Here is a 15,098-nt window from a genome sequence, read left to right as displayed (position 1 = left end):
ATGGACATTTTGGACTTACAGTCCCGGCATGTCTTAAAACCAGACTGCGGAGTCGGTGGGGTAGAAGATGGAGACATTTTATCAAAGTAGTTAACACGAGGCGCGCCGAGTTCTCGAAGCAAACACGTTTGCGGAAAAAACATAACTGAGGCTACGTGCGCCCAATTTATAACATCCAGTGACGTCACCCTCGACGGAGGCCTTTGAGGGACATCGACAACGCCATCGACGGAGGACGCCATCTGCAGAAAAATTTCCGAAGCAGCACATCTGTGGACATTAAATGTCAAAGATGTGGAATACGTTGGAGGACACAATCCATTTGAATATTCATTTCTGTGCTAATTCCCTTCAACCTTAGATACCACCAGCTCTTTTACTGGATTTGGGGCTTGTGACTTTTTCCACCTGAGTGAGTGGGACCTTTTCCTTACTCTCTCATGTGTTCCCCCCCTGACCCCCCCCAACTAGGATTTTTGTGTTTTACGGTTTCATCGAGTCTGAAACTCCATAGGCATCTGTTTTTTGTACAGTGACACACAGCACCTTAGGTGCAGTGCCACTGAGAAGTCCCTTGGACTTCTCTGAATGTTTAAATACATTTTCTTGGGTGAACTACCGTTCCCAAGAATAGTAAAATGATTCCCATCTTACCTTTCTCTTTGTGGGACCAGCACACCACCCTCTGTGGAGTGCTGAGGGGGTTACTTGGTAATTCCTAGCCCACTTCTCATGTACCATTTTTGGTACACTAACTTTAAATGGCTGGTGGCAGTAGTTTAATTTTACTACCAGTGTGCATCTTTACTGCAGGCTGAACCCTCAGCTGCAGTACAGCACCCATGAGTGTTAATTTTCTCAAAATGTCCCCCCCTCTTCTTTTTTCACCATTTTCTGTTTGTTAGTTTCTTATGGGCTTTTACTCTGTTAGTTGAAACTGGTTTGAGCACTTTGTGAAAGTGAGCGAGGGTCCCGAAACTTCCCAGTCCTTTGTCTTAAGGTGTGCCTGAATGAAAGCAGTCCCGATTGGCTGGCTGTCCTGACAGGACAGCCACCCTGCTGTGTGACTGACAGCATAGGCTGTGAATGAATGGGAAATCGCATAAAAAGCAAAGTCTTTGGGACTAAAATGGTTCATGTTCACACAAATGTTTCCATCAATTTAGAAGGAGAGAATGTTACATATTTGGGTGTAACTGGGGTTGGTATAGATACTGATAAGGGTGGAACCTTTATTGTTGCCACATGTTTGCCCCTTTCAGAGAACGGGGATGGTGTGATTATACCAGTGGTGCTAAAGAGGAAGGGATGTTTACTGCCAATGGAAGTCCAATCATTCCAGTACGAGGAATGACAAACATTATCTGGAAATAAGATGGAGCAGCAGCTTCAAATCCGGGGCAATGTCCATCCTTGCCCAGAAAGTAAGTGTGATTGTAAAAGTAATTTGATTGCTCTAACAAAGGAGGTTGGGGATCTTAAAGAAATGACGGTCAGTTTAACCAAAATTAGTTCAGACTCAGGAATTAAATCTGCCAAATCAGTACAATGGATTGCAAGGGAGTGAAGATCAATAACCTTACCCTCCTGCGAGCCCTTAACACCCAAGGATATTGGGTAGTGAACAGGCAACAAGTAGTTGGTCCCTCAACCCTGCCCAGTTACTGTCTCTACAACAATCTTAGCCAGCGGGTCCATATTTATATTCTTCCTTGAGCCAGTAATAGGAAGTTGGGACTTATCCCCAACTCTACTGCAGGCAACCTTCTCATCCCACTCTTCAATTATACCCGTAACCTTACAACCCTCATCTAAGATAACACAATTAATGACATTTACTGCTGCACTTTTATTGCACCAATCCCCCTCCAAATCATAAAGCAATCCCTCACTTTCATTTATTAAAACATTATCCTCCTTTACAGGCTCAAACAATTTATGAACACTGTTTGGGCTCACTTCTGGAGAAATGGTACAATTAGCCGTTGCGTTTTACCATTTTCCACCGTCAACCGATGAAAATTTAAACTCACATTTATAAAACAATATATAATTATTATAAAGGTCGCAGCCGTAGGTCTGGTACAGGTAGAATACAAAGAATAAGACTTCCAAAAGACAGCCTACATGAATGAATGAGAGGAAAATGGCTCCACTCATTCAGGATTGAAAGAAAAAGGTCCAAAAGTCCAGCAGAACGTGCTGGGGTCTCACTAGGAGAGGGGATGAAGCATGCACATGATAAATCTCCCTAACACTCTGGACATAGAATAGAATCATAGATTAGTCCATTAAAACCCTAACTTTACAGAAATTAAGATGAGATCGAGTGGCCTTCTAAGGCCTTCATGCTACTCTTTCTGCCTGTTTTCTTGCTAATCAGAGTCCAATAAAACAAATATATGGGGATTGACAGCGTAAAAATAACATAAGAGATTGAGAGAGATAGTGCCCTGCATGCTGAATACAGAGGCCGATGGGGAGCGCCTAAGTAACGGAGCTATCTTACTGATGAAAAACTGCACCATTTTTAAGGCAATGGGGTACAAACAGCAACACACACATTTTATGAGGAATCTTGGTGAAAGTTTTTGAACATACAGTACACTATAGGTACAGTACAGGCATTCAAAGTGTAAAATTGCAACAAACTTTAATTGGGATAAGTAGCACAAAACCTGTCAATAGGCAGTAGTGTAGCGCAAGTGAAAGGCAGCATTAAAGAGAAATACAAAGTGGTGCACAAGAAGAACGAGCGCTTACTTTGAAGCAGTTAGAAGTCCAGTCAGTTCTTTAGCTACTCCAGGGGATTGGCCAATCGTGACAGTGAGGGGCTTCACAGTCGTACCGGAAGCAAATACAGGTGACGTTTCGGAACGGGGCACTACAGAAAACGATAATGAACAGAGTTTAACATAAGTAAACTAGGCCAAAACCTCATGATCTACCAGTGTGTTCAGGAAAGGAGGAGGGTTACAAAGACAGAGCCGATTCACCATGGGGACCAACAAATGTGGAAGACAACTGATGACACTACATGTTCCATTTGTATGCATTCTTGCCAGGGCAGCAGAGTGTCACATTTGTCTTAATCCCGAATTAAACTGATTTATCACATGCTTTGTCACACTGACCTCCCTGAGGACTCACCTTCTTTTGGAGCACCAGAACCAGTGCCATCTCCATGTGAAACTATAGTGACTTTAATTTTGGCGCGTTTGGAGTGCTTGCTATTAGGAGTGGGACTGGGGGTCTGGCGCCTCTTCAATGCTGCTCGAACATCGTCTTTCTCTTGCCCCTCCGAATGGTCTGCAGACACCGGCACTAAAGACAGAAAATACTAGTTTTGGTCCTAGATTTTACTACCTGGGCAAACAAATGTGGTCATTAACACTTTAGAGGGATGTTCCATTATCAGATCACTGAGGGGTGATACTACTTTATTAATACTCTGTCATTAAGACACTACTATACAACAATATTCTTTGATATGCATAATCTCTCATTAACAATGTTACAAGTTCATCTTCACACACACATTATTAGATAGCAGTATCAATTCACTAACAAATGCATGCAAATAATGTCCCATTAACAGCTCTGCTTTCATTGACAAAGAGTTGTATGGTCATATGTGATACTCGTTAATTAACATCACTACCCAGCCAAACCCACTCGTTAACTCTCCTAAATAGGGCACTTCTATGCTAAAGCAGCCCAATACTGAAATACTCTATAGGTGTCCTGCCTCAGCAATAAAACAAGGCCTAGTTTCCCTGAAATCACAGCAGCCACCTAAAGCACCACATTCGTAATCGGGCTTTCCAGCATCAGAAAGATGCAGGCAGCTCTGGCGTGCAGGAAATTGGGTTGGGTGGTTCCAGCATTTGTGGATGTGTCTGAAAAAGCTCGACAATCTGACAGATGTTTGGAACACGGTCCTCGAGGAGAAGGCCCTGCACAAATGCGATTCTAGAACCAAATCAATGAATCGGAGCACCTGAGAGGGATCCCTAAGTGACTTTTCAAAAGGTAGGGAAAAGCCCAAACTGTGTACCAGATGGCTCACGAGGAACAAGTGCTCTGAGGCAGACACCGGGGAAACGGCCATATCAACAAGCCAACCGAGTAAACAACGATGTGAATCCGGCCCCTCAATCAGCCACTACTGCCAACAGCTTGATGTACACACCTTGGAACCAAGGAGAGATCAAAAGGCAGTACTGCAGATATGTAGTGGATGCCTCCTACCCCAAATCTAAGGTACTCCAGGTGCTTCTGGTATATGTAAGTAGGCATCCTAGAGGTCCTGGGTCACCAACTAATCATGCAGGTTGTGGGATCTAAAGATCTCGGCAAGGGTCACCATTCTGACTTTTCCTCCACGTAGGCACAAATTAAGCAGCAGTACATTGTTGGAAGTGCATGACATTCTCAAGGCAAAGCTAATGGTTAAGGGAAGGCGAGAGCTGTGAAGGGCATTTCATAGAAGTGATAGAAATATAAAAAAAGGACATGCTGCAGTGAACCCTAAATTATTGTTAAAGGGAAATAGACCAAAGTACTGAGGAGATAATTCTGTGGAGACGCAGAGTGTGAAGCAGTCAGTGCAGTCAGAACACTATTGGAGTCTCTTGCAAGTCTTTCTGCTGTGTCCGTGTATCTGGAGAAGGAGTGTACCATCCCTCATATTCCCCGTTATACCGCAGAGCGTGCTGCAAAGTGCAGACGCAGAGTGTGAAGCAGTCAGTGCAGTCCATGAAGGGAGGAAAGAGGGGTGACTCCCTCCGCTTACCAGCAGAGGGGAGAAGAGCTATGGAGTCCAGAAACCCTCGTGATCACTGAGTGCTTCTAAGGACTCGAAGCCAGGTGAGGATGCTTGCTATCTCTCATGCGCCGTCTATTGGCCTGGCGCCTTTCAATCATAACACCGTCACTGCCCGGGAGATTAACGTGAGAGACTACTGTTGAAACCCCTACTTCCTTGCAAAGTCCCAGTGCATCTGGGAAGGAATAGCATCTGCACTATTTAATAAGCCCTGTGTTGATGACATCCCCCTGATGTCAGCAATTGCATTAAAACAGGCAGAGGTGGGAGAACAGCATGGGGCGCAGGCGAAATGACCCCCTGAGCACTTTGCTCCGTTGGAACCCCCGGAAAACTGCGGGGATATTTCGCTTGCCTAACCCACAAGCTGCCCCAAAGTTGTATAAACAAGGAAAACTGGGACAACAACAAGTGCACCGACTCTGGAGAGGATTCGGAACTCGCAACCCCGAAAACAGGATGAGGAAAGCAGTGGCCTGCGCAGCACATGCAATTGCTACGCCATTGCCGGGATCAGCCACGTGGACCAGCGGGATCCCAGAGCCTGCGCAACAATCACACGCCTGGCGCTGCACCCATTACAGCACCAGGTAGAGTAGTCCCCCGCCGCCCTGTGCAAAAGGAGGGATCGGGGTGGAAACGAGTTAAAGCACGGCTGACTCCCGATGGAAGAGCCCCGAAACGCCCCGCGGGGAGACGGCTCCGAGGCAGGAACTATCCCAGACTGCCCAGCACTACGCCACCGACCGGAGTGGAGACGCGGCACGGGACCCTCAACGGCAGCCCAGCAGAAGATGGGAGGTGTGAGCAGTTCCTCTGCAGCGGCCCATCAAAGCAGCCACTCGGCTCCAGGCGGCGGGACAGAAAGTAAGGAGTGTGGGAGTGGCCGACAGCATAGGACAGCGGTACTCTGCACGAGCTGCGTCCTAACGCAAACGCAACCACCACTCATGAAGTGCTGCAGGCCCCCCCCTTCCTGCCTCTCCCCCCTTAGATAAAGTCACAGCAGTGGGACCACTAAACCACGCCGGCCTCACAAAGCACTCCTGGCAGATGCGGGGCCTCTAAAGACAATAAACAAAGCTGATGTAAGGGCCCGAGGCTACCTTGGAGGGAGTACTGGCCTCCCCCAAACGCATTAACAGACAGGGGGGGAAAAGCACGGGGAGAGGAATCCCCATAAGATCACAGCCAAGTTGTGAGGTGGTGGTTGTGCACGCGGGGGTAGCCACAGCCGCCCTCCTCTCTCGCGGGCACAGAAGGCTCGCAACTTGAGTAGCAACCGCCTGTCTCTATAGCAGCCAGAGCTTGCCCAGCCCAGATCTCTGTTGGGAGAAGGGCTTTGCTTCACATCCACAACAGGCCAATACCCCCAGGGGAGTGAAAGCTGCTTCATGCAGTGCAGCAGAAAGTGATCTGGCTCAGACTGTATAAGCAGCCCCACTGCTCAAGGACAACGCTCAACCAAGATACAGACAGTAGTGAGCAACATAAAGCCCAAAGGAGGACAACAAGGTCTCACACTCATGCTCCCCTCAGTCTGGAACAGAGAAATAATAAGCTGCATCCCGGTGTTGTGGCATTGGCAAACCACCACACAGCCACCTGACAGCTACGTGAGCAACCTAGCTTTAAAGAGGATCACTCAGGGGGTGGAGGGACACCCCCCACAGAGGCGGCACACCTAGCTCTCCAACCACACGCCCCAGTCCTGCAGAGACACCCACAGACTGTAGCAGCCCAAGGGCAGGCCAACAAATCGGTTAAGCCCCCCTCCCCCAGGGACAGAGCTTGCAGGCCTCATCACAGGCACACACCACACAGAGAGCACCACAAACCTGAAACAGAGCCAGAAAGGAGAGACGTGCCTCGGCAACACGCCTAGAGAAACAGCGCCACTACCCTCCGGGAAAACGTTATTGGCGAAGGGCACATGCGTAGCAAGATTGACCCGTCCATAAAATGCAGGAATTTCTAAGAGAAGCCCTAACACTGGCCACTCCACAATCTCAGGATATTCCCCTCATCCCGGGGGGGTGGGGGGGAAGAGACCAGGAAACTTCTACCAAAGCAGATTTGCGCCTATTACTGGACGAAATCCGATCGTTCAGAAACAGCATGACCACGACAGTCTCTGCTCTGCAGGAGAAGGTGCACAGGATAGAGGATAAAATAGAAGCACTGGACTACCAACAATCAGCATACATCAACGAACTGAAAACAGAGAATCTTGAACAGAGAACAACACGTTACTTACCAACTGGTAACGTTCTTTCGACTGGATGTTCCTCCAACAGATTCCACATCTTTGACATGTAATGTCCACAGCTGTGTACTTCGGAAACTTTTTCGGCAAAGGGCGTCCTGCGTCGATTCGATGTCCCTCGAAGGCCCCCGTCGAGGGCGACGTCACTGGATGTTATAAATAGGACGCAGGGCGCCCGTAGTCTGTTTGTTTTTTCCTCCATAACGTGTGACATGCACATATCTAATGCCTGCTTGACTGCACATAGTCTTGAGGGAACGTAAGCTGCAATAGCATAGGACATTTTCCAGAGGGGCAGGCTGGGAGGGCGATGTGGAATACAATGGAGGAACATAGTCGAAAGAACGTTACCAGTTGGTAACTTGTTTTCGAATGGAGTGTGTCCTCCAACGTATTCCACATCTTTGACAGACTCCCAAAGCAGTACCAGAAAATGGAGGAGGGAAAAGAATTTAGAATACCCAATCAGATGGTAGAATACAGAACCGCCTTACCAAAGGCCATATCTTGACTATGGAGCGAATCCAGGGAGTAATGTTTGACAAAGGTGTGGATAGAAGCCCATGTGACTGCTTCACAAATATTCCTAATAGGAACTCCCCGCTACTGGGCTGTGGAAGTAGCCACGCCCCTAGTGGAATGAGCTTGCAACCCTACAGGAGGGTCCTTCCCAGCCAATCGGTAACATTCAGTAATGGTGAGGATAATCCACCTGGACAAGGTCTGTTTGGTAACAGCCTGGCCCAATCGGTGTCCAGCATACCCCACAAAGAGTTCATCGTCCACTCTGACCCTGGACATCCTAGAAATATAAAAGCTCAGAGCTCTCCTAGGGTCCAACCTATGGAATTGCTCCTCTACCTTACCAGGATGAGGATAGAAAGAAGGAAGTACCACTTTCTGGCTTAAATGAAATTCAGATACTACCTTAGGTAGAAAGGAAGGACGTACCTTCAGTACAACCCTATCCTTGTGGAACACAGTAAAGGGCGGCTTAGATGAAAGAGCCTGCAATTCACTCACTTGGCGAGCGGATTTAACCGCAAGCAAAAACACTGTCTTGAAAGACAACCCTCTCAAAGGACAAGAGTGCAAAGGTTCAAATGGCGCACCCATCAGGAATTTCAAGCCCAAATTCAGATCCCAAACCAGCACCTGGAACGGGGATAGCGGGAACACATTAGTGAGCCCTTTAAGAAATTGGGAAATCAAAGGAATCTTAAAAAAAGAACATTCTTCAGACGAGCGCTTGAAGATAAGACAGCGCCGCCAGGTAACCTTTAATGGTACCTACTTGAAGGCCCCTGTGGGCCAAGGAAATCAAAAAAGATAGAAACATGGGAATAGGACACTGAAAAGGATCAACATTTTGTCCTCTGCACTAGTCGCAGAACTTACGCCAACGGTAACTGTGCAGGGATTTTGTTGCTGGCTTCCTCGCCGAAAGCAACACCTCCATCACGTCATCTGGGAGGTCCCAATCCTTATACCTCAAGCTTTCAGATACCAAGCGTGAAGGTTGAGAGTCTTGACCTCTGGTGGAGAACCCGACACCCGCCCCCTGCCCGGCGTGCACAAGAGCAGATCCTCTCGGTAGGGAAGACGGCGTGGAGGGCAGATGGACATTTCTAAAAGGTCCGGGAACCACTCTCTCCAGGCCCAACCTGGAGCAATGAAGATCATGTGGGATCTGAACCTCCACAACCTCCTTAACACTTGAGGAATGAGGAAACGCGTACAGTTGTGTGGCTCCTTTCGGTGGAAATTCCCTTGAGCAGAATCTCTCGCACCTCCGGCTGGCACTGGTCGCGAAGAGATCCACTTGTGGGGTTGCAAAAAGGGCAAAGATCTCCAGAAGGACTTCCTGAGCCAACTCCCACTCGTGAGAGACTGAGCTCTGCCCGCTCAGAGCCTCTGCCGCCGCATTCTCCTCTCCGGCCAGATGAACTGCAGAGAGTAGAATTCCCTGCTGGATTGCCCAGAACCCGAGCTGCATCACCTCTCTGCACAACGGGAGTGACCCTACCTCCCCCCTTTTTTGTTGAGGTAATGCATGACCACTGTATTGTCTGTCATGATCAGGACACACTTCCCCCCCCCGCACAGACGGCAGAAAAGCCTTCAGGGCCAGCCTGATGGCCCTCAGCTCTAACCGGTTGATGTGGAGTTTGGACTCCGACCGAGCCCAATGACTGCTGGCAGTCAAATCTTTGGCATGAGCTCCCCCATCCTGTGAGGGAAGCGTCTGTCACAACTGTCACCTCCGGCCACGGTTGCCAAAACGGCTCCCCCCTTCATCAGGTTCCCTTCGTTGGCCCACCACAGCAGATCCTGTGAGAACTAGAGTGGAATCTGAGCAGAATACGACATCTTGCCTGAAAATTGGTACCACTGCATCTTGAGGACCCATTGCAGGGAACTCATCCTCAGTCTGGCCTGTGGCACTAGAAAAATGCAGGATGCCATGAGGCCGAGTAACCTTAACAATTCGAATGCCGGGAGACTCTGGGCATGTTGAAACTGGTCTACCATCTGCACAATGTGATGAGCCCTCACCTTGGGAGGCGATCAATTCCCAAGGACTTGTCCAACACAGCCCCAATGTATTGGAGCTGTTCGGAAGGTGTCAGATCAGACTTCTTGAAATTGAAGGAGAAGCCCACCTTGTGGAGGCAGCGGCAGTTAAGACCGAGATGATCCATCGTTTGCTCGGGAGAACACGCACGGATCAGCCAGTTGTCCAGGTAGGGGTAGACGTGAATCCCCCCCTCGCCTAGGATATGCTGCCACCACCACCATTAGCTGGGTGAAGACCCTCAGGGCGGAGGTCAATCCAAATGGCAGGACCCGAAACTGAAAGTGCGAGTCGCCAGCCGCAAACCTCAGGTACTTTCTGTGCTTTGGATGAATCGGCACATGAAAGTAAGCATCCTGTAGGTCCAGAGACACCAACCAATCCTGAAGACGAAGGGCCTGAGGACCTGAGAAAGAGTGACCATCTTGAACTTGTCCTTCCTGAGAAGTTTGTTCAACTAATGCAAGTCCAAGATGGGTCTCAATCCACCGTCTTTCTTTGAAATAAAAAAATATGGGGAGTACCATCCCTTGTTCCTCTCCGCTACAGGCAACAGTTCTATAGCGCCTTTCTCCAGCAGGGTCAATATTTCCTGCACAAGGAGCAGATCTGGAAGCTTCAAAGAGATTCCTCGGTGGATTGTCGTGAGGCCGCTTTAGGAAGGGAAGGCAGTAGCCATGGGCTATTGTATCCAGAACCCACGCATCCAAAGTAATAGCTTTCCATTCTTCGAGATGCTGAGACAGTCTGCCCCCAACCGGCAAACAATGGAACATGGCCTCATGATTGTTTCGGGGCGGCTGAGGCAGCACCTGAAGGCAAAAAGGCAGCTGCCTGAGCGGCTGCGGCACCCCCATTTCCCCGACCACCACGGGTACTTTTACGCTGACCCCTTTGACTGGCAGCTCCTCTCGTTCTACCAAAGGAGGAGTAGTAATGAAAAGAACCTCCCCTCCACTGATGTCCCCTAGGACAAAAAGGCAGACGTTGATGCACAGCTGCGCTCAAATATTTTGCTGCAGCTTTTGAGGTCTGCAACCTCTGAAGGCTCTAGTCAGCCTTGCTGCCAAACAAATGCGCGCCATCAAAGGACATGTTCAAATAACGGTACTCACAGCCATGGCCCGGCTAACACTGCCGGCCGTGTCCAAACCTAACTGAAAGGATTCACACATGGCATCCTTGCCATTCTGCCCGAGAGCAAGGAACACAATTCCTTTCTTCCCCCTCGGGAATATGCTCAGCCACTAGAGAAACAATTCCACAGAGTGTGTGAAAATCTTGCTAAGGCACAAGTGGAGTTGGTGGACTTCAGCGCCATACTCCCCGCAGAAAACATCTTGCGTGGCCAACCGTCAAAGTGTTTGTCGTCCGCATCAGGAGGGATGGTAGGGTACGCCACCTGCCTCGAGGTGGCCGTAGCCGCCTGAACCACCAAACTCTCGGAAGTGGGGTGAGATGAAAGGTAGCTGGGGTTGCTACCGCAAGGGCAGTATTTTTTAGTTCACGATTTGTTAAGTGCCGGAAGAGATTCCGGTGTCTGCCAAGCAGCTGCCACCCTTTTCTGCAACGTAAAATGAAAAGGTAACACTTGGTCAGGGGACGGACCTTGATCCAAAATATCTGTCAAGTCATCCTGAACAAAAGCTTCTGGAGGACTAGACCACACAAGATACTCAGTGACCCTAGCCATCAGTCTCCTGTAGGATGACTCTGCATGAGCCCCAGGCTCAGGTCTGCCAAACTCCACCTCAGGAGAAGTGTCTAAGCCACTGGCATCATGAAGAGATTGCCGGAACTCTTCCAACTGACAGTCCCTGGATAAGACAGGAGCCACATCAGGCTCAACAGGATCAAATTCTAAATCTGACCTCTCCTCATAGAGGTCATCCAGAGGGATGAAAATCTCCTGCCTCGGGACAGAAGAGGTCTGTAATCCTTAACAGGCCTCACAGACATGGAAGTAGCCTTCCTTGGAGGATCCACAGTACCAGGGACCTCCATCTGCAAATTCCGGCCAAAAGGCCCTAAAGGAGCCAACGGCTTTGGTGTCGACTGCTTCGGCGTCGACAATGGCGTCGAGGGCTGGTGTGAAGGCAAAGCTTCGACATCCATATCCGACGTACACAGCGCTGACGGAGTCGACACCAACCTCGAGCCCTTACCAGACTTCTGCGGTCTCGCCGGGGACACGGACTGAGATCCGGAAGCACATCTCCTGCGATCAATCTGAACCTTGCCCGGAAGCAAGTCTTCTACGATCAATCTGAACCTTGTCCGAACAATGAGAATTGCACTGAGGACCGGCGCACGAGCCACGGGCCGAGACCGTCCCCTACCGACTTCTTACGAAGGTGCGGACGGAACTGTGCCCTGGGATTGGAAAATTGCCAGCATCTGCTCCCTGAAGGCTGCCTATTCCTTGGGAGTCGAGGATTTAGTAGGATAAAACCACTTTCCTCGCTGTGCCATCCGAGGAGGACGGTGAAGGCGACCGGTGACAGCGCTTCCTGGAATGCTGAGACAAGGATGAATGGCAGGAACCAGTCCGGGACCAAGATCCCTACAACTCCTTCTGGCGCAGTGAGTCGCCCCTTGAATCGTCGGTGGACATCCCCTTAGAACTTTTACGAGACTTACTGAGTTTAGAACCCCCACCTACCTGTAACTTCCCCTTACGCTCCCGCAAGGCCTTAGCAGTCAGCGATTGGCATTTGGAACAGTCATCGGTGTCATGACTCTCGCCCAGGCACCACAAACAAATGCAATGCAGGTCCGTGATCAACATTTTAGACTTGCAGTCCTGGCAAGTCTTAAAGCCAGACCGCGGAGCCGGAGGGGTCAAAGACGACGATATATTCACGAGGAATACACGAGGCGCGCCGACTCTCCGAAGCAAACACGTTTGTGGAAAAAACAGAACTGAGGCTACGGGTGGCGTGCGTCCTATTGATAACATCCGGTGACGTTGCCCTCGACGGAGGCCTTCGAGGGACATCGAATCGACGCCATCGATGCAGGACGCCCTTTGCCGAAAAAGGTTCCGAAGTACACAGCTGTGGACATTAGATGTCAAAGATGTGTAATACACAATCCATTCGAAATCAAGATTTAGAAGCAAAAGTCGACGATCTGGAAAACAGGGAGATGAGGGCCAACATTAGAATTCAAGGCCTCAATGAATCCCCAACTGAGACACAGTTGAATCTATAAAGAAGGATCAAAGCACTGATAGTGGCCCTCCTTCCCTCTCCCCTGATCCCAGATCTAGAATCTGAAAGGGTGCACTGTGCAGGATGCCCTCCAGGCAGATCTCGATCAGTTCGGGCGAAATGCTACCATTACAGACATAGTGGAAATCGTCAAACACGCCAGAGAAAGGGAATTCATCGACTTTGAAGACTCGAGGGTCAAAATCATCCAGGACCTTTCAGCTGAGACTTTGGCCCGGAGAAGAGCCTGCCGACCTCTGACATCCTGGCTGAGAGAATGAAAAACAAGATATAGATGGTGCTTCCCCTTTGCCTTCACGTTATCCTTTGCAGAGGAGGAATATAGAGTAATTTCGGGGGAAGAAGCATCCAATGTATTGAGGGGTCTGCAAGACAGGGAAGACCCAACGGAAGGCGAGGAGATGCCGTCCTCTTCAGAACCAACCAGGAAGCCAACTGGACCCTGGTCACAAAAAGGTCGCATAAAAGGCAAAAGGAAATTCACAAGACGTAACACCCCCTAAAGAAGAGACACAGGGTGGCAAAGTTTGATATCCTACGGGGCTCATGGGCGTGGGGGGGGGTCATCTGACCCGAACACACACCATCACAGGAAATGGGCACAGCTCAATCATCCAGCTGGGAAAAAGGAAAGAACGTACCCTGCAGCAATAAAGGGACCGCTCCTCTCCCTCAACCCCCTCCCCCACATGACCCCACCTCATGAGAAGTCGGGCTGGGCATACAGACATGCTACCATTGCACACCTGCGCTGCCCAATAGCAACTAGAAACGAAGTAAGAACAATCGTTGCCTGGGGCTCCACCCATTGTGTGGCCCTATGTTAATACCTAGGGCGTCTCCAACGTTGGGAGAAATCCTTTTTTTTCATCGTCTCCTTTCTTTTTATTCCATTCCTTCTTTTTCTATGTTCGTTCAGCAAGTGGTGGGGGGGGATTCAGGAGGGTCCGTCCAGGGAACAGGGGAAGCCAAAGATATACTGGAAGATCCAAAATCCAATCCATATGGACCATATCCCAAGCAAGCAAGGCATGCGCGTAGGCAGACACTGCAGATATACTACCACAAGTCACAAGCTCACCCAAGGAGGGAGAACCAACAACTGCTGAGTAGGACACAGTTCAGAGGGTTTCAGAAACCATTCATAACACACAATCCTAATGGCGGGTGACAGTATTTTCATGGGGACATTAAATGTCAAGGGCCCCAACTCGCCACAGAAGAGATGCATGCTGGTCAGAGCATTCCAGCAGGTCAAATTAGACGTCGTCCTCATACAGGAAACCAAATTTAGGCATAAAGAGGAATTTTCCCTCAAAGGGAAACACTCGGGAGGAGCCGTGTGGGCCTCGGGCCGGAAAAAAAGGGGGGTGGGTATCCTGTACCGCTCCTCGGTCGAATTTCAATTTTCACAAACAGACAGACCCGGTGGAAAGTACTTCATAGTGCAAGGCTCCATCAGATCCAAGGCAATAACCTCTTAGGCCAGTTAGACAGGCTCCCTAATCTGCGGGGGAGACTTTAACCTCATAATGAACCCAGACCTGGACTGGACGTCATATAGAGAAGGTGCCCTTCCTCCGACAGACAGGAAATCCTTTCGAGGCCTGATTGCAGGCCACTTGTTGATAGACACATGGAGAACCCAACACCTGCTAAATAAAGTTTACACATTCTATTCCCCCCACACCAAACCTATTCTTGCATAGATACATTTTTCATGGAAGGGAACCTAGAGTACTTGCTGAAGGATGCCGCCATAGAGATGGTAGTGTGGTCCACCCATGATATGGTCACTATGGACCTAGACCTGGTTCCGGGTAGAAGGGTAGACAAACCGTGGACGTGCAATGACATGCTTTTAAAAGACAAACTCTTCAGCAAATCGCTTGATGAGGAAGTCCGAGACTTCTTTGAAAGGAATGACACAGGAGCGGTCCCCTGCAACACGGTTTGGGAGGCAGCAAAAGCTACAATGAGGGGCATGCTAATAGCTCTGGGCGCATCAGTAAAAAGAATAAAACTCCTCAGGGAAACTCAACTCAAGCAGGCCATACAAAAAAGGAGGCAGCCGTGGAGGTAGGGGATGGGGAAGGCCCTACCCCCTCTTAGATACGTCAAACAGATATTTTGAGAAGGGTGACAAAGCACACACTCTGCTCACAGCCAGACTCCGAAAACAAAGAGCAGTTAGAG

At 49.4% G+C, this 15,098-nt stretch overlaps 1 protein-coding gene across 4 annotated transcripts in view; it reads right to left on the bottom strand.

The window, feature by feature from the left end:
- Positions 1-15,098, bottom strand: part of KANSL3 (KAT8 regulatory NSL complex subunit 3) — a 1,222,374-nt gene that overhangs the window by 403,630 nt on the left and 803,646 nt on the right. For all 4 annotated transcript variants that reach the window (XM_069619075.1, XM_069619076.1, XM_069619078.1 and 1 more), the window contains 2 exons: positions 3,151-3,324; positions 2,764-2,884 (listed from right to left, as the gene is read on the bottom strand). In XM_069619075.1, coding sequence (XP_069475176.1) covers positions 2,764-2,884; positions 3,151-3,324 — 295 coding nt within the window. The remainder of the gene's footprint in view (positions 1-2,763; positions 2,885-3,150; positions 3,325-15,098) is intronic.

The sequence above is a fragment of the Ambystoma mexicanum genome, chromosome 10 (genome assembly GCF_040938575.1).
Source record: "Ambystoma mexicanum isolate Mex_15411 chromosome 10, UKY_AmexF1_1, whole genome shotgun sequence".
Lineage (NCBI taxonomy): Eukaryota > Metazoa > Chordata > Amphibia > Caudata > Ambystomatidae > Ambystoma > Ambystoma mexicanum.
The sequence above is the reverse complement of the archived record's forward strand: the minus strand, read 5'-3'. Positions and strand labels throughout refer to the sequence as shown.